This window comes from Sitophilus oryzae, unplaced genomic scaffold, assembly GCF_002938485.1.
Source record: "Sitophilus oryzae breed Bouriz unplaced genomic scaffold, Soryzae_2.0 scaffold_860_pilon_pilon, whole genome shotgun sequence".
Classification (NCBI taxonomy): domain Eukaryota; kingdom Metazoa; phylum Arthropoda; class Insecta; order Coleoptera; family Curculionidae; genus Sitophilus; species Sitophilus oryzae.
The window spans coordinates 707500-728167 of NW_022147484.1; the positions used below are offsets into that span (position 1 = coordinate 707500).

At 32.5% G+C, this 20668-nt stretch overlaps 1 protein-coding gene across 1 annotated transcript in view; it reads left to right on the top strand.

Moving 5' to 3' along the window:
* LOC115890300 (ADAMTS-like protein 3) overlaps positions 1-20668 on the top strand; it is a 1070176-nt gene that overhangs the window by 469149 nt on the left and 580359 nt on the right. Inside the window, exon 6 of the mRNA XM_030910476.1 lies at positions 19998-20102. Within this exon, the coding sequence (XP_030766336.1) occupies positions 20073-20102 (30 nt within the window). The 5' untranslated portion in view covers positions 19998-20072. The remainder of the gene's footprint in view (positions 1-19997; positions 20103-20668) is intronic.

Below are 20668 nucleotides of genomic sequence, written 5' to 3' on the forward strand. Positions count from 1 at the left end.
GAGGGGAGTAGTGGATATCCCTTTTTTAATTGACACATAACAAACGTACATTTAAAAAGAAACACAACATCCGTATACAAAAATATCACATTTTTTTTCAAAGGATACAACAATGCAAATACACCATACATAGTCCGTATTCAGAGAGCAACTCTATTTGAAGTGAAACTTCTTATTAACAGCTATTAAATAGAAGGATTCGAAGGACATATTTGAAAAAGTGTAGTTTGAAATGTTCAACAACCAATAAATTAAAAATTAATAAATAATTTGATTTACTTTTACGAAATTTGTATCACGTTAACCGTCTGTCCGTCTGAAGACTCCATTTGGGTAGGTTTTGATACTATCCACGTGCCGAGTTTAGTTCCAATCGACCCAAAATTTAAAAAAATGATGATTTCGTGCATTTAAAGGCACCGGTTCGAAACATCAAGGGTGTCATCCCGTAGCCCGTCCCCAATTATGCCAAAATCGGCCCACATTTTTCTTCAATATCAAATCCTTAGTCTCACCCTAATGAAGATGTAAACGAAACGTTGGACTGTGTGCACCGTCGCTCACATAGCCTGCCTACCAAATTTGGTCGCGAACGCATAACATCAACTTTTGACGTTTCTTATGTCAAAACTAACTGTCACAGTGACACGTGTCGTACGCGGTCAAGTTGGCCTTGGTCAACAATCTATCGACATACCAAATTCGTTTAAATCGGACAATTTTTTCGTCATTGATGATGGGGTTTCATAGTGCTCGAAGCGTCGTCAAAATATCATGAAAAGGTATCATCATCTCATCTACATTCCGAGTTTCGGCCCCCTAGCTCACACAGAGCCCGAGTAAAGACGCTCTGAAGACTCATCTCAACTTTCTCATTGGCTTACCAGTTTTTGTGACGCGTGTCGTGACTCATGAAATTGATTTAGTATTTTTGAAAATAATGTATAAGTAAGTAATGTTATTTAAAATATTTATAGCACCCCCACAAATTGCTCGCTAACAGAGAATTTTGTTTCCCCCCTTACGGATGCCCCGTAACTACTAGACTTAGACGTACTGTACTAGACATTAAAGAATAAAAATTCAAGGAAGAATAGTGGGAAAATAACACATGCATCTAGAATGCCATTAAAATATATATATAGAAAATACTAGAATCATAATATAAACAAAAATATAGAGAAGAATTGTTATTTATGGTACTAGTATGTTTCTCATCTCATGGTGCAAGTATACACTCGGCGAGGCGACCCGAGACTCCACAAAAAAGTAACGATTTGTACATTGTTTTTGGTTAGGACCGTTCTTTTTTGTCACGTCTCGGGTCGCCTCGGCGCAGCGTGTGTGTACTTTCAGCATCATATAATATAAGTCACGCTGAGTAATGTTTAGCCGTCGAGGTCGTAGGCTTAGAGGGCTAATTTTCTCAAGTGATCCAACAGCAGAACTGTTTCATGTTCCATGTTGTGCGTTTATGTTACTATGCAATATAGGTGTGCGTTTTTTTGTAAATAATAAATAGCACTGACATTAAGACGTCATTTAGATAAATCGCGATTTTTTAACGATAAAATAGTGAATTATCAACCAGAAAGTCAGATTTTAAAGAAGTCCATCAACAATAAAATAGAGATTGCGAAAAAGATCGAAGGTGCGGTAAGTGTTCCAAAACGAGTCGTTGTAATGACAGGTCCCATTTCAAGCAGGGGAGGGACAGCATCTGGAGGCATACAAGGTTTTACAATTTCTGAATCTACAAAAAAAAATAATTTTCAGTTAATGTTAATTTAAATAAATAACTGAATTAGTAATTTATGAATAAAGACTAATAATTTCTATAAAATGGTGTGGCTTTGAAGTTATAACACACTAGTTGTCTCAACAAGAACTCACGCGTGTTATTATTTATTTTATATGCATTATATTAGTAAAGTATTATACATACTTATACAGATATTACTCACATTAATACATGTGAGTGATATCTGTATCAGTAGCGGCTTTTGGATAAAATACATTTATAAAATCGATTGGTGACTCTCATACCACAAAGTTGACAAAAAACTCTCATATCACTGTTAGGCGGTGCAAAGTTATCTGGATCAGCTAGTATAAAATACAACAAACACACATTATTTGCTAGTGCGCAGATATAAACTATATGTGTTAGTACTTTACTGAAACGATAATTACCCTTTTAAAAACAAATAGAGGCGAATTTGTTGCGCTCCAATAAAATTCAAATCCGTGAATTTACGGTACGAGGAAAAAGCAGCATTCCCGTCGCTTTCCGACATTTTTAAAAGTAGATTTAGTTGCAGGTTGTAGTGTATTTCCGCATGCGAAACTATTCCACGGTTTATTCTTTCGTTTCGGGAGAGGAAAAAAAACAACAACGAAAACAGAGTAAAACAAGTACGTGTGTGCACGGGATATGCAAATCAATTTTATGCTGGCTGACCTAAAATCCCACCGTTCCATGGGGATTCCCTGTCGCGGTGGGGTAAGTACAATTTTTCTGAAATAAAAATATATAAGGCGACTTTGTATCATCTTGATAACGTCTAGTTTTGAGCTTGACGTTTCCTAATGGAGATATACAGGGTGGTCCGAACTGTATTCCGGAAACTTCGGCAGCATATTCTGCAGATAAAAATAAGTAAAAAACTTCGTAAAAATGTATGTCCTAAAATGCTAAGTTTCTGAGATATAGAGTGTAGAAATTTCATGTTTTTTCGATTTTTTTCAAATAATTTCTGAAGTAACGTCAATATTTGGATGAAAATTGGCGTCTGGGTTTTCTTTTTGACATGAAAAATTTGATTTTGATGTCAATATGACTCCTATTTGTAGGGGGCACTACCTACATCTGTTTTAACTGTTTTGAAGAGTAATAACTTTCGTTCGTACCTGTATTAAACTACTGAGTAAAAACATCTACATTTCCGTGTTTTTTTATGAAAAAAATATCTCTTGGTAAAAATCTCTACAAGCAACCGTTCTCAAGATATTTAGAACGGAAATAGTCAATACATCTCATTATTGACAAGAAATAAACATGTTGAGAATACCGGGTGCGTCTCAAAAAAACGAGATTTGGTGTGTTAGTATATGACATAAATTAGGATTGATTGACGTATTCAATTGTTTCTGGTAACTTCCTGTTTCACCGGAAATGACTACAACTTTTGATTTTTAAATGGTACCCTCGGTATTTTTTTACTTTATTCCATAGAAAATGACATCCTGAATAGAATAACGTATCATATGTCAACTTTTGACATTCGTTTAATAAAAAATTGTATTTTAAAATTCAGTCTATAGTGCCATGGCTATGTTAAAAACACTAATTCTTAATCAAGGATCCTTGAAAAAATAGATTTGATCATCTAATGTTTTTAGTGTCTTGTCCTGGCCAGTCAGAAAATGCTCAAATCGTATTTTTAATCATATCTCAATTTTTTCAAATGGGACGAGAATGGCTCATTAGCATATTTGGTAAAAGCATTTTTTTACGAATAATTTGATACCACACACTTGGTATTTCGAGTCAAATTTTTGTTACGAACCGCTAGTTATAATTATTTCAAATACACCATATGCGTAAATGTCAAAAGTTGACATATGATATGTCATTCTATTCAGAGTGTTATTTTCTTCCGAATAAAGTAAAAAAATACCGAGGGTGCCATTTAAAAATCAAAAGTTGTAGTCATTTCCGATGAAACCGGAAGCCTATGGTAAACTAATAAAACTAACAGCTGAGAAATTTTGAGTTAATTATTTAGTCGATATTAAATGTGAAAAGGGTGTTTTTAAAGTTTTTAAAGCTATGGAGTTTATAAATACTCTCATTTTGTGTTGTGGATTGTGACTAAGTGCTTACTAAGTGCCTATGATATTGTTTATTAATTATTTTAAAGCAAAATATGGAAGTACTCTTAAAAGAATGCCTGCAAAAGGTGATGCTGGGAACTGCTGTTCTTAAAAATGCATTATGCGAATATTTAATACGATTTATACAGTTAATTTTCTATACTGCATACATACAAAGTGTTTAAATAAATAAACTAAATAATGAATGTTTTGAATACTGCAACCAATAATACACACACGACTATGACAAGGACTGCAATGACGTCACAAAGCGAAGAGTTTTCGCATGCACCTGGCAGACACTTTCGGCTGAATGAGCAGTCCTATTAGGTTAACTGTTCTTGCTCTTGATATAAGAAAAATTGATATCGTCTGATCGCGACCAAATTTGATGGGACGGGATATGTGAGCGACGGTGCAGACGATCCCACCCTGCAAAGTTGGATACGTATATTTTCATCAGGGTGGGACTAAGGATTTGATAATGTGGGTCGATTTCGGCATAATGGGGGACGGGCTACAAGATGACGCCTTCGACGTTTCGAATCGATGCCTATAAATGAAATCATCAGGATTTTCCTTAATTATGAGTCGATTGGACTCGGTACGTGGATTGAGGTATCGAATGGAGTCCTCAGACGGACAGACGGTCATTTGAATATAAATTTTGTGAAAGTAAATCAAATTATTTATTAATTTTTAATTTATAACTTTTTCAACATTTTAAATTACCTTTTTTCACACATCCCCTTCAAATCCTTCAATTTAATAGTTGTTATTAAGAAGTTTCACTTCAAATATGTGCACATAATGCATAATACACCTGTTTACTAATACCCTTATGAAAATTATTAGTATGTAATATAACGTATAAATTGGTAATTAAATAATTAATAAGTCAATGAAGTTAATTTTTACTGAATTAGAGTTATCGAAACTATATTTTTATAAAGGTATAAATAAATTTTGTACCTAAATATGAAATTTTACCTGAACAAAATGATGAGTAATAGGCAAGATCAAAGCGGTAAAGAGCTATAAATTTTGATGTAGGAGATCGAAACGCGATTTATAAGGGATAAAATGGATGTAATATATATGAGATTAAATGAAATTTTGATGTTCGTATATTTTACAATGTCCGAAAAAAAGTCTGCATCGAATAGTTTTTTTTATTATTTTATTAGACACAGATAATAAAGATAATGCAGATAAATTAATGAAAGTAATTTTATCTGTACATAATATTTCGGCTAAAAAGCCCTAAAAAGGTCAAACAAGCCGAAACACTAAAAGCGTGTTTAATAATACACACGTGGTTAGTATGCGTGTGTTAATATAATGTTTAATAAAACACATCTAAAAGCATGTTTTAATAAACACGCATTTAGATGTTTCAAGTTTAATGAGAGTAATTTTATTTCTACATATAATGTTTGGTATTAATAATAATAAATACTAATATAGTATATTTCCGCTACTTTTTTATCTACGCAAATTGACATTTCTTATTATAAACGGCAATAACTTAATAGACCCTGTATATTTTACGCGAATCAGATACACAATTTAATTTTCTAGGAAAATTATTATACCACTTTTTACCTATCTTTTTTTAGTTTTCGTAGAAAATGCATTTTCTTATAATTTAGACCTCATTTATTAATAATGGAAAAATAACCCATCGAATATTGACATTTTAGAGTTTTTTAAAGCAACAGATGAACAAAACGTAAAAACGGTGGTACTAAAAATGTATATATTGCTAGCTTATTTGTTTACAAAAAGAACTTTTTAAATCTTTGTAAAAAAATATATTAGTTAAATATACCACCATTATTTCCGCTCAAATATTAATTAATTGCATACTTAATTGTGTTAATTAATAAATTATTCTAAATATATGTGGATTTTAATTAGAAATCTATAATAATAGGCTGTGAATGCGAACGTTTCTGTTATTATAAATAAACAATCATCAAAAAATGAAATAAACTTTATAAGGTGTTATTTTTTACCACACTGTATATTTGAACATTTTTTTTATTTTTCTTAATGAAATAAGCAAACTATATCGACAACATTAGTATCTGTACCCTTTGGTAATTTGTTACATTTTTAAAAATAATCTAAAATGTCAATATTCCATGGGTACATTAATCGATAAGATCTAAATTTTAATAAATGGATTTACGAAAACTTGAATGGATAGGTCAAAAATGGTATAATACAAATTGATAGACAATTAAATTGTGCATCTGATTCTCGTAAAATATACAGGATGTTTTATTTAAATTAAACAAATTATTTCCCTTTAAAGGTCGTAAGTAATTAAAATAAAATTTTAGACACTATGTATAAGGTAGTATTATTTTTTATTGCAACCTAAAATTTATTAAATAGAAAAACTTTAGTACAATTATTTGGTTTTGAAAACTTAAATACGCCTAGAGAAATGAAGCAGTAAAATTGTTAGTGTATTTTTACAAAAACGTAAATATTTGAAAAACGACAAGATTAAAGTTTAATTAAATTTACTTTTATTTTAATCGCATAAACTAAAAATGTAATAATATAAAGAATGTTCCATTTAAAAAAATAAAAAATAAACTTTGATATTTTTTATTTATTTGAGCCACTTTGTACCTTTTGAAAATAATTTTAAATTGTTGCTTTAGTAGTCCTTTAACGATCCCATTACTCGCAATTTCCAAAAATCTAATCGTGGGGCTATAATACTCAGCGTCGAATGAGGTGAATAACCCAGTTTATTTATTTATACCGGATGCGTCTCGTAAGTGGCTCACCCCTATAACTTTTTTTTTCAAAGTAAAGTATAGATTTCAGTTCAGAAATCACTTTTTTGTGAAAGCGTTTAAAATAAATAAAGATTTCAGTTAACGTCTCCTTTTTGCTGCCAGGGCTAATCTGGACGGGGCCTACTTTGTTTACGCGGAATCCGAACCGCGGTCCTCGGCCATATCATGGTCAATGGCTACCGACTTGGCAAGTGTCTAAATCGACTCTTACTCACGAGATATCCGATCTCATCTGGCCTCGAACCGACGTGAATGAGCAGTGTGTGTCAATATATTTTACACTTTTGTCTTTTTTTTGGACCACAGCACGATACAGAGTTTCGAACCGGTCACCCGTCCATCCACTAGTATGGCCTTACGTCGCTTAACTTCGCTGTTCTAATGGGAACCGGTGTTTCGACGTAGCTGGGCCATTGCCCTTTTTTTCAGATAAAAAAACGAGATTTGGTATGTTAGTTACGAGGGGTGTCTCACTCGGGTAAAAAATGTACAGGTACTGCCAAAATTAGCTTTCACTGTCAAGCGACTGCCAATGACTACGAAGAAGACTGCCTATGACTGCCATGTAATTATTATAGGCGACTCCCATAAGACTGCCAATGACTGCCAGGGACTGCCAAGAAAATGTACATGTAATTCCAATAGTGAGACCCCCTCGGTTAGTTATTACATAAATTAGGACATATTCAGTTGTTTTCGGTCACAACTACAACTTTTGATTTTTAAATGGCAACGTCGATATTTTTCGAGATTTTTGACTTAATTCGACAGAAAATGACACTCTGAATGAAATATCATATGTCAACTTTTGACATTTTCGCATATGGTTTATTTGAAATTAAAACATGCGGTTCATAACGACAATTTGACTTGGAATACCAAGTGTGTGGTATCAAATTATTCGTAAAAAATGCTTTTTTCAAATATGCTAATGAGCCACCCTCGTTCAATTTGAAAAAATTGGGATATGATTAAAATTACGATATGGGCATCTTTTAACCGGCTAGGGACAAGACACTAAAAACATTAGACTATCAAATCTATTTTTCCAAGGCTCCTTGATAAAAAATTAGTGTTTTTAACATAGCCATGGCACTCTAGATTGAAATTTAAAATACAATTTGTTTTTGAGTGAATACGTCAAAAAATGATATATGATATGTCATTCGATTCAGAAAGTCATTTTCTATCGAATAAAGTTAAAAAATACGGAGGGTGCCATTTAAAAATCAAAAGTTGTAGTCATTTCCGGCGAAACAGGAAGTGACCGAAAACAATTGAAAACGTCAATCAATCCTAATTTATGTCATATACTAATATACCATATCTCGTTTTTTATCTGAAAAAATCGAAAAGTTATAGGGGTGAGCAACTTCTGAGACGCACCCAGTTATGTTTCTTTTATATTGAAGTGTTTTATTATTCGGCAAGAGAAATATTAAAATAAATGAATACCATTCATATTGTTATTTAAAGGGGTTTTTAATTGGCTTTGTTTATGTGCTTCATATATTAAATATTGAAAAAAAAACTTTAACTAGATAGTAGACGGCGTAAACGTGTAAAGTTAACATGCTATTAATATTTCGTTTTCAATATGAAGTGGATCGTAAACCACTAAGAACGTACTTAAGTTCGTCGAAATATATCCATACTCCCCAACCATATATCACAGTTCAATACAAATTACTAAGATTTACATTGGTATAAACGTCAGACTGTTCCAAGCAATCGACAAGGTGGGTAACACGATCCTCAAGTATTTCCTTGTTCTAAATATTATATATGACACGGCTAAAATCGATGCTTGGCTAGTTTTAAAACTAACCAACTACTTTGTAATCTTACTAAATGCGTTGTTATTTGGAAAGAATTATCCTATCTAAAAAAAAGTTTGTAACCATGCAGGAGCTGGACTACAGACTATCTGGTTTGTTTCCAATCTGTATATTTGTTGTGGTTGGTGGCATGATTTTATACTATTGTTTTAATATTTTGGATACTCCATTAGTTTTAGTCGCCTAAAATAGCAAGACTGCTAGTAGTCCAGTAAATAAGGACACGAAAAAACCCAAGGTTCGGCTTAATTCGTCGACTTTGACTTTTTAAGTGGATTGAGTAGTTTTAGGGGAAAAATTTGTAAAACGAAATTTAATTCGTTTTTTAATTTAAGTAATTTACAAAATCTTTCTTTCTTTACAAAAAATGAAGCTTAGGTCATTATACAGGGTGGTCCGAACTGTAGTCCGGAAACTTCGGCAGCATTAAAAAAGCAAGTAAAAAAGTTCGTATAAATGTTTGTCCTTGCTTATTTTGCAATGCTAAGTTTCGGAGATACACGGTGTAGAAGTTTTATTTTTATTTCGATTTTCTCCAAATAATTTTTGAAGTAACATCAATATTGGAATGAAAATTGGTATCTTGGAGTTTTTGACAAATTTGATTTTGATGGCAATATGACCGCTACTTGTAAACTGTAACTAATAACTTTTCGTCCGTACCTGTATAAAACCACTGAGTGAAAAAATATAAATTTCCATAATTTTTTACGTAAAAAAAGGTCTCTTTGTAAAAATAGCTACGAATAATGGTTCTCGAGATATTTGTAATAGAAATTATCCATATACCTGTCATCATTGACATAAATTAAACATGTTGATTAAATAGTTATTAGATTGAAATCATCAATTTGAAATGTTTTTGTGTCAAAAGTTCAACAGAAACTGTTTTATCCTATATTTTTTCAAAGAAAAATTTATGATTAATTCAAAAAATAAAAAGTTCCCAAATTTATTATTTCAGTCAAATAAATATCAACTCAACATGCTAAGTTTTTGTCAATAATGACATGTATTGACTATTTTCATTCTAAATATCTTGAGAACGACTCAAAGCGATTTTTACCAAGAGACTTTTTTTTACGTGAAAAAACGTCGTAAATGTATATTTTTTTACTCGGTAGTTTTATGCAGGCACGGACGAAAAGTTATTAGTCTTCAAACCAGTTAGAAATATGTAGGTGGCGCTACATATTTCTAACTGGTTTCTACAAGTAGGAATCATATTAACAGCAAAATTAAATTTCTCATGTCAAAAAACTTCTAGATACCAATCTTCATCCAAATATTGACGATTGACGTTACTTCATAAATTATTTGGAGAAATAAAAATGAAATTTCTACACCTTGTATCTCCGAAACTAAGCATTTTAGGACATACATTATGAACTTTTTTACTTATTTTTATTTGCAGAATATGCTGCCAAAATTTCCGGCCAAAATTTCCGGTAATAACAATCTAAATTAGCAGGTATTTTAGTAAGCTGACATAAAATCTCTATTTTAACCATTTGTAAACTATGTAAACTAGCTGAGGTTTATTATTTTTTATTTTGAAAGATGGGGAGTTTACTTCAAAATAGGCGCTTTTAGTTAGTTTACAAAATTGTTGATAAGTTTTAAAGCTAGCCCATTATTACTTTAGCCATACATATACCGGGTGTTTTTCAAAAGTGAGTCACTCCTAAAGTTTTTTTTTTATTTTTTTTCAGATATAACAATGAGATTTGGTATGGTAGTAATATGACATAAATCAAGACTCATTAATAGGGGGTGGGCCGAAAAAATTATTTTTCGAAATCTAACCTGACATATAGTAAAAAAATTTTGTAATATGATTAGAACATCAAGTGGAATTTTTCTTGGAATTTAAAAAAAAAGTTAGCCCCCCCCCCGGGTGAAAGTATTTTTTTAGGTTTGATTCTGTTTTTGGAATAGCAAAAATCTAATGAATAAAAGCTTCCTCATTACTGGGACAAAATTTGGTGAAAATATTTTATTCTTTAGCCGCGCCCCTGGTGCGTGAATCATGCTAGCTGCTTATCGCGCTTTGTTTATGTTCTAATGAATTGCACTTATGTCACTTGCTCCAAAACCTTGATGGACAAACGAAAGGTCCAAACTCGTTTTCGGGTCCAACTGGTTCATTGCTGACATCGTGTAACACCAAACCCATACAAAAGTTCGAGCCAATTGATATTACATTACCTAAGGTTAAAGACAAAGATTTTTTGAAGCAGAGATCAACAATATCTGTATCAGATCTGTTGTGCAATTAGAGATGGTTTTTGTTCCGAAGTTCTGTCTAAAAGAGATCCTGGAAAAATTAACCATGCGCGTTGGTTGACCACAGCCAACCGTATACGGCGACTGTATGTGGCAACTTGCAATCCTTCGCAAACATTTCTTCTCTTGGTAGAATTCATTATGAAAGTGTACGCACCTATGTGGTTCCAAATTAAATGGTTCCGTGCCTCTATGGAAAACTCTTAATGTGTCCAGATATCTTCTTAGAGAAATTAAAGCAATCGTTGATAAAGTGATTAAAACCAACGCATATTTTGCCCACTCGGAAAATATATTAGTAGCTATAATTGCCAGAGAAAACATGTGACTACAACTAGAGAAGACATGTGAGGGAACTTAGTATTCGACGAATATTAAAGGCTAGAAGTCAACCACCAACAAAAGGGCGAATATTCAGAATTGCCGATATAAATTGGAACGCCGAAGATTACACGGAGTTAATTAAGTGGAGTGCACTATCACAGAACCACCACCAACATTGGAAATAAAAAATGATGATCTAATAGCAGCTATTAAGGATGGGTCCTTCATAAATGTAAGTAAATTACCATGTCACACTCAATCTGTGCAGAGATACATACATATTGTGACAGAAGCGTCCAGCAAAGAGTTTGTGGCCTCTCGGTAAGAGATGATTTCATAAGGGTTAGACTAGAAGGTATAGAAAATTTACCCTTGTTTGACAATAAAATAAGAGTATTTTAAGGCGAAGTAAAAGCAACAGATTATATAAATTTGATTACATTAATGTGATTTTGTTCCTTCGGGTGCCTCAAAACCTTGCAAAGAAATAAAATAATTATTTTAAAGTACCAGGGGCGCGGCTAAATATTAAAATATTATTTCCAATTTTTTTCCCTCAATATAAGTAAGGTAGTATGTTTCACTTTTACAGTATTCCAGATCAAAATATTGAGGTTGAAAAAAATTTTTTAGTACTCCTGGGGCGCAGCTAAAATTTTTTTGAAAACTACTACTACTACCATACTAAAATATGTTAATATCTCGAAAACTGCGACTTTGACTGATTTTGATGTTATTACAAATTTTGGTGCAAATATCATTCCTAATCTTAATTTGAAAACCTTGTTTCGCTAGCTACTGCAGTTTTGGAGTTACGATTTTTTAAAATTTTTAACCCCATCCCATACTCCCTTACCAACCCCCCACCCCCACCAAAAACTAATAACCATATTCTTGGGTGCCACAGTATTTTTGTGCTGAATTTGGTTAAAATCGGTTCAGCGGTTTTTGAGTTATCGTGTTACAGACGGCAGACGGACAGACGGACAGACAGACAGACAGACAGACACCATGAAAAAATATTTTGTATTTAGGTCATTCATGACCCAAATAACTCATTTTGAGTAAAATTAAAAAAACTTTTATTTCCCGATCTTAATAGCCTACCATACCTGTTGGTATGGTCGGCTAGAAATTGCCTTTATCGTTTACCCATCCTACCACTTTTTTTTACTATGCCAACTCAAATTTGCAAAAGAAATTTTTTTGGCGTTTTTCGGCCCACCCTATTCATTAACGCAATCAATTATTTTCGGTCACTTCTTATTTCAGCGGAAATAACTACAACTTTTGATTTCTAAATGGCATATTCGCGGTATTTTTTTACTTTATTTGATAGAAAATCATATTCTGAATGGAATGACATATCATATTATGTCAACTTTTGACATATTCGCTTAAAAAAATAGTATTTTAAATTTCAGTCTAGAGTGCAATAATTATTGCTGTGTTCATAAAAACCATTTGACTCGAAATGCCAAGTACGTGGTACAGAATTATTCGTAAAAAAACTCTTTTTTCAAATATACTAATAAGTCCAGGAATAAGCCACCCTTGTTCCATTTAAAAAAATTAACAATTTAGGAATCTTTTAACCGACCAGAAAATGCTAAAAACATTAGACTATCAAATCTATTTTTCCAAGTCTTCTTGATTAAAAATTAGTGGTTTTAACACAACCATGGCACTCTAGATTGAAATTTAAAATACTATCAATTTTTAAACGGAAATTTCAAAAGTTAACATATGATATGTCATACTAAAAAAGAGGGTACCATTTAAAAATCAAAATTTGTAGTCATTTCCAGTGAACAAGGGAAAGGAAGTGACCGAAACAAAGGACCGAAACCAATTGAATACGTCAATTAATCCTGATTTATGTCATGTACTAACATACCAAATCTCGTGTTTTATCTGAAAAAATAAAAAAGTTATACGGGTACATATACTTAAAAAATACACTTAAAATATACTCGCAAAAAACGGTATAGTATACTTCATATATTTTTTTGAAAATATAGGACAAATGCGATCAAATAGTACAGGACATAAAAAATCACAGTTACTATAGAGTCCCCCATATAGGTACTCCGAATTCAATTTTCTTTTTTAAAATTAAATGGGGCGTATCTTGTTGTTTTCCCCATTTTATTTTATTTATTCTCTCGATCAGGAAATGCCCTAAAGAAAACTACATCGGTTTTTCTACCGTCTTCTCGGTTTAATTGAAAAATAGTTTCTTGTATTTGATAGCTTAGTTACAGCCGGTGCACTTGTTCGATTCTTAACAGATTAATCAATCTTTTATAGGGTTTTTCTTTCTTAGAATGCTGTTAATGGTTCAGTTTAAAAGACCTGGATATATTTTTTTTAAGTTCCAGAATGTGTTCCAAGTTCCAAGTGTTTTTATTTTGCTATCAGAAGCATTATTATTTAGATAAATCTTATCAATATAACATATATATACAAATATTTTTATTAATATTGCACAGGAATAAATAAAACACTACATAAATGAAACAAAATTATATTATTAGTAATAATACTTTTTTAATATTTTATACCTTAAAAGTTGATTAATTAACTTTTATCTTAATTTTTTTAAACCAATGTCTTTTGACATTATCTCTCTGCAGTACTAAAATCTATTATTTACCTATCGTGTGATGTCGTTGTTTTACAGCTACTTCAGTTTTTAGTACCATATAATGATCATCATAATCGTCATCATTTTCAGCTTATTCAACCATTTCCAATTATAGTGTAGTCTCTCTCACATATTTAAATATTCTCTTTGTAGTTGGCCCCGAGGGGTAAACACATAGGGCAAAAAGTGTACACCTACATCCTCTATCCTTAGTACATCCCCTACATCCTCCAGTACATCCTCGGTACATCCCCTACATCCTCGGTACATCCCCTACATCCTCGTACATCCCCTAGTACATCCCCTACATCCTCGGTACATCCACTACATCCTCGGTACATCCCCGGTACATCCCCTACATCCTCTAGTACATCCTCGGTACATCCCCTGGAAATCCTCTCATGTGTACGCCATACATTTAGAATAATTTTCGTGATGAACCGAGAATACGTGAAACAAATTTTACGTATCTAAAAAATACTTTTCGAGATATACTTATCTTGGACACACTGTATATATTTTTTTAAAATTTTATTTGAATGGTAAAAAGAAAGTTAAAATTTTGAACGCTATTATCTCCGAAACTATTAAATATATAAAAAAAGATAAAGCACCATTTCGACTTACATTTACTAGAGGGATATAAAAATTTACAGGGTGCTTTTTATTTAAAATAACAAAATTAAGGTTACTTTACTTACGACGAAACCGGAATTGTTATTTATGTTAGAGCGATCTCCCACTTTATTACGAGCTTTATTAAATGTATAACTACACAAAATTTCTCAAACCTGTACAATTTATTGGCTAGTAATATAGTTTTTGTTGAATTCAAAAGGATAAAAAAAAATCAAAACCATTTAAAAAAATTATATGGGGTTATCGAGAATCGAACTAAGGCGCGCCAACCCATATCAAATCTTGCCAGAGCTGTAACAATCTCGGCTATTATTGTGCCTACAACAATTCGCCGTTACTTTTATTATACAGGGTGAGTCTTAAATAGGTGCAAATATTTTCAGGGCTGGTAGATCTCGATAAAAGAAACATATTTTTTCTTTACCATTTTTCAAATAAGTCCAAAATAACCGAGTTATTTAAGTTTGAAAATTTAAAAAAAAATTGATTTTTTTTAATTTTGATAGCCACCTGATTTTTTTCTGTATTTGCATCCCTTTTAGTGCCGTAACCATAGAGTAAAGCTGTAACTATGGTAATATCAGAGATTAAGAATTTATAACGTGGGAAAATTAGCGGTGAACAGGCAGTTCTAAAAAGTTTTCGAAAAATATACAGGGAAATTTAAAAGAAAATGCACGATTTTCAACATATTTTATTTGCAAAAAAAACATCATAGACGTGTTCCTGGGGTCAAAATATACCACCCCTGAAAATATTTGCACTTATTTAAGACTTACCCTGTATAACAGCAGTTTATGCCTCGGTTTATGCAGTTTATGTCGGCGGAAAAAATAACTTAGTCATGCGTAAAGCCCTATATTATGTGCAAAGTTATCAATCTCGTGTTTTGAACCCCAAATAAAAATGAGATCTAGTAGCTACCGAGGATCTACTTTATAAAACAGACCTAAAAATAGGCAACGTTAAAGGCATTCGCATTTATGAACTTCGTTTTTGACGTATAGAGGGTACAATAATAATTATTTACACACACTTCCCTTTAATTCATAACGCTTACGGCACTATGCAATAAGATATGAACACACATGCCAAACACATTTTTGCATAAACTTATACCAGAGATATGGATTAAAGGCTATATATCTGACTTATACATACATTTTGCGAGATATTTTGAGGTTATGAGTAGGGGTGAGCCACAAAGCCTTGAGTATCGATATTTTTATCGATATATCAAATAAAGGTCCATTTTCACTCCCATGAAATTTGTGCAAATCGGCTTGTGAAAATCGGCTTGTGCAAACTTTATTTAATAAATTCATTGAGAAAAACGGATGTGCACAAGCTAATTCACATACGTGAAAACCAAGTAACGATATATTGGTCCATAAATATCGATATAGCTATCGATATAACAGATACCGCTATATCTCTTTATGAATACTTCATATCGGAAATATCTATATCTATCTATATTCACAATATCGATATTCGATCTTATTTGATTTCGTACAGGGTGGTTGTAAAATATTGAATAAATATCAACATCTCGAGAACCACATTTTTTGGAAATCGCTCGGCCACATCAATTATTTTAATTTTTCCGGGGCAGATTATGCCAAAAATGAATATTATACAGGGTGTCTCAAAAATGCTTTGTCCAAAACAATTTCTTTTAATGGCAACCCTCGTGGCAACATAATTATTATTTTTCTGCATTTTTGAATTGCCCTTAAAATTCTGAATATTTTCCATGTTAGTGCTATACCCAAATCCAAGCTTTTTGGAGTTATTCTCATTTAAAAATTAAAAAGTGAAAAAAATATTAGAAAAAACCTTTTTTAAGAGGATACCGAAGAGGATACCTTATGGAAAATGTATTCAAAAGACAACCCACAAATTTGGATGACTTGAAACATCGCATTCGGCAAATTACGCCCCAAATAATTCGAAATACATCCCCGGTAAATCCTCGGTACATCCCCTACATCCTCTAGTACATCCTCGGTACATCCCCTACATCCTCGGTACATCCCCTACATCCTCTAGTACATCCTCGGTACATCCACTACATCCTCGGTACATCCACTACATCCTCGGTATATCCCCTGGAAATCCTCTCATGTGTACACCATAAATCCCCTAAGTGTTCACCCCTCGGTTGGCCCCATTGTTGTCTATTATTATTGGATATGCGGGCGCAAGTTATTCCTGCTAATCGCCTAATATCATGGTCCCATCTCAGATTCGGTTTTATTCTAGGTCTCTGAATTCCTCATGGGTACCATGCTAATTTTTGTAGTCCATCTGTTGTCCTGTTCTTTTTGCCACGTGTCCTGCTCATTACCATTTGAAGGATTTGACTCTGTGGATGACATCTACTACCTGGATCTTTTGTCGTATCCACTCTATTTTTCACGGTCCCTCTGGTTATTCCCAGCATATTTCTTTCCATCGAGCGTTGTGCGACTTGCAGTTTCCTTATGATGTCCGGTTTAGGTGTACAGGTTTCGCATGCATAGGTCATAACTGGTAGTACATATTAGCCGAATGTTTTCTTCTTTAGATAGAGTGGCATTCTAGATTTAAATATGATTGAGTTTCTTCCATTGTAAGTACTCCATGCATTCTTCTGTTGATTTCTGATAGTAAGGATTCCGAGCTGTGTATTAGTTGTCCCTCGAGTTGTCCCAAATATATATATTCTTCTATTTTCGGCGTTGTGTTATTTATTAGAATGTCTTTTCTTTCCACTAGTTCGTTGTACATTATTTTTGTTTTTGCTAAATTCATATTGAGACCCACTTTATTGCTGGCTGTATATTTGTGCTTGCATCAGGACTATTGGCAATTAGGACTATGTCGTCAGCGAAGGCGGTTAAGATATTCTCCATCTATTTTTAATCCTATTAGTCCAGTCCAGTTGACGGGAGGTTTCTTCTAGTATTGCTGTAAATAGCTTTGTGGATATGGCGACTCCCTGTCATACTCCTTCCCCAGTGGGGAACTCTGGGGTTGTTTTATATATCATTATTTTTCCTTGGCTTCTTTGTATATATTGGCGAGAGTTTCTATATAAGGCCTATCAATACATTGTTTCGCTAGGGCTTCTATTATTGCCTTAGGATATATCGAGTTGCAAGCCTTCTCAAAGTCTATAAATTCTATGGCTAGTGGAAGTCCGCTTCTAAGTACGCTTCTAAAGCCTGCTTGTCCTCGCGGTTGTGCAGCGTCTAACGTGTTTTGTAATCTGTTGTTTATTACTTTTGTAAATATTTTATATGTTACTGGTAGTAGATTAATTTGTCTATAGTTTCTGATGTCTTTGCTGCCTTTCATGAACTAGAATTATGTTGGCGGTATTCCAGTCTTCCAGTATATATTTCCTACTTAGACAGCTGGTGTATATATATTTGCTAGGATTTTCCATATACGAGATGGTATACAAACTTTATTGGTGGCTATTGGTGGGCCTCTATAGGCACCGAATACTAACTATAAACTGTGCTCTGGGTCTAATGTTAATTTCCCTCGATTTTTCCTCCACTTAACTTCAAAAAACATAAAACACACAAATAATAACACGAACCAAAATGCAAAAGCAATTAGCAAATATTTGACATAATTTGAAACAAATTATAACCAATAATTTGGCAAGAGTTTGACAAGCCTCAAAAATCTTAAATCGAGTTCGTACGCATCGTCACTCCAATAATCTTCCGTCACTCCAATAATATTGATATACCTATCATTTGTCATTTTTGAAATAAACCAATAAAACTGGTTAAAAACAACAAGAGACAACACATGACGGATTTATATATAAAACCATCCATAGTTAACTTAAAAAATATTAGAAACTTTTTTAGTAAAATAAATGGATTGGTATGGACGTCATCTGCCTTATCTGTCATCGTCTGTCGAAATCTTACTTGACTAAAAAAAAAACAATAATACAAATTTTCCTACAAGCTTTCATACTATTCTATTTACCAAACCATTAATCAAAATATAGGTAGGTTTTATTTGTGAAAATGAAACAACGTAATAAAAATGTAAATAAAAATAATACATAATTCACAATATTTTGGCGTGTTAACCTTCCAAATCAATAAAACAACATAACAAATTTTGTCAATTTTAAATTATTTCTTCGTTCCTTTCAGTGGCGCACTAGATACGACCTTTTCAGTGGGCTCAAGCTCTGACACTTATAAACATAATATTGATTTGAAGATAAAACTAATTTTAGACGGCTTGCACCAATCATCTATGAGGTGCTAATTTCAGTGAAAGGGCGCTAAGCTCACGCTGATACCTATAAGTTGTACCAGTTGGACCAAGAACAGCAAAATGTCAGAAAGTGATGATAACGAAGACGATCTTAACATTGGTATCTTCTAAAATGTAAAGGAGCTACAGTAAAAGCATAAGCAAGATCAAGAGATATATGAATGAAGTGAACGTGTGACGGAAATCGGAATTTTAAATACTCAGTTATATTAACAATATATAGTTCATATCAAATAAACTTTTAGTCACGTGATTAAGCTTGACCGGCAGCGTTGCCCACTTTTACATATTTTCTTTTAATCAAAATATTTTAGGAAACAAAAATAAATTAATTATAAATATATAAACAGTTATTGTTTACATCAACAAAACTCACCTTCTTAACAGCACTGAAAGGATATAAAGGACAATGACTACTGCTTTCCCGTTCAAAATATTCTAATAAAGTTGCGATGAGTTTTTTACGGCTATTAAGCTCTCTTGTACCACTTCGCACTAAAAGAGGTTCTAAAAAGAACAATGTTCGGCTGCAAAGTCTGTTAGTAAACATTTTTAAGCTTATCAATTATTGTATTACAACACTATTTATTTAAACTAAAAACTCGTAATAAAAAACTAAAAACGAATGACAATGTCAGGAAATAAATGCAATAATGCAATTGACAACTTGACATTTTTTACAGCAGAGCTGCCACCTAAATCCCCAGCGGGAAATTTAAATTCCAGTTAGTCAGCCCGGTGCCAAGCAGCTGGCAACAATGAATTTAAAAATCGCGCCTTCGATTACGTAACTAAAAGTTTAATTGATATCACATATAGATGAGTTTGTAAATTAAATTAACAATTAATTTACTGTCAAATCTATGAGATTATTTTTTATTTATCTTTCTCAACAAGCAACTAGAGAAAACATTATTTCTGTTCCTTTTAAAATTTAATGAAGCGTGAGAGTCTTTGTGCGTCTATTTATTTTATTTATTTCCTTGTCTAGAGAAAGGCCTTAAACGAAATTAACTACTTAGTTCTATTGTTAGTTATCCGAGCAAAAGTTTCTGTTATTGATAAGTCAGTTAAAACATTGTTTTATATAGAACTTTGGTAGATTAACTTCTATAACATGTTGCTGTGAAAACCTTGTTTTAAGTTAAATCGTTTTACTTAGCTTAAATCACAAAATCACAAAAAAAATAAATATTGTACAATGTTTAAATTAGGTATATTATTTCTCGAAATTAATTATTTATTTTAATATACTTATTTTTTTTATTGCAGATACCATATGGCCTCCAAAAGAAAATACTTAGATTTTCTGATGAAGGAAGAAGAAGTTTAAAATAAATAGACGAAATGGCGGCTGTATTCCTCATCCTTTTACTGGTAAGTCCTATTAACCAATTTGATATCTGGAAAAAGTAATTTTACCAAAATAGATACCGTATGATCGAGAAAAAACGGCGTCAGCGATGGCTATGAAATGAAGATCGCTGTCATTTTATATGTAAATTTATATGGGAAATGTCATCGGTCGTCATTTCCCAGCCAACTGGACGCCGTTTTTTTTCGATCATACGGTATTTATATTTACTTAATAGTCTACGCTGCATGATTAATACGCTCATCGTGTAGTTAATCAAAATCTGATTTTTACAATATATTCATGAATAGCGGAATTCACTTTTAATAGGATACCAAACAAAAAGTTGCCGCTAATAATAGGACTTGCCACGATCCAAAGTAATTCCTATACTACTTTATACAGCTCCGGTAACAGTGCGTCGGGTATCTCTATAGCTCCTATAATAAAAATCTTAGGTATTTTATATAAGTGATTTCCTAAAGTATTTATTAAGATGTATTTCAGGAAAATATTTTAACTTCTACAGGGTGGCTCAAAAATGTGTGAGTGGATCGATGATTTTTGTTAAAAGGAACACTCTGTATAT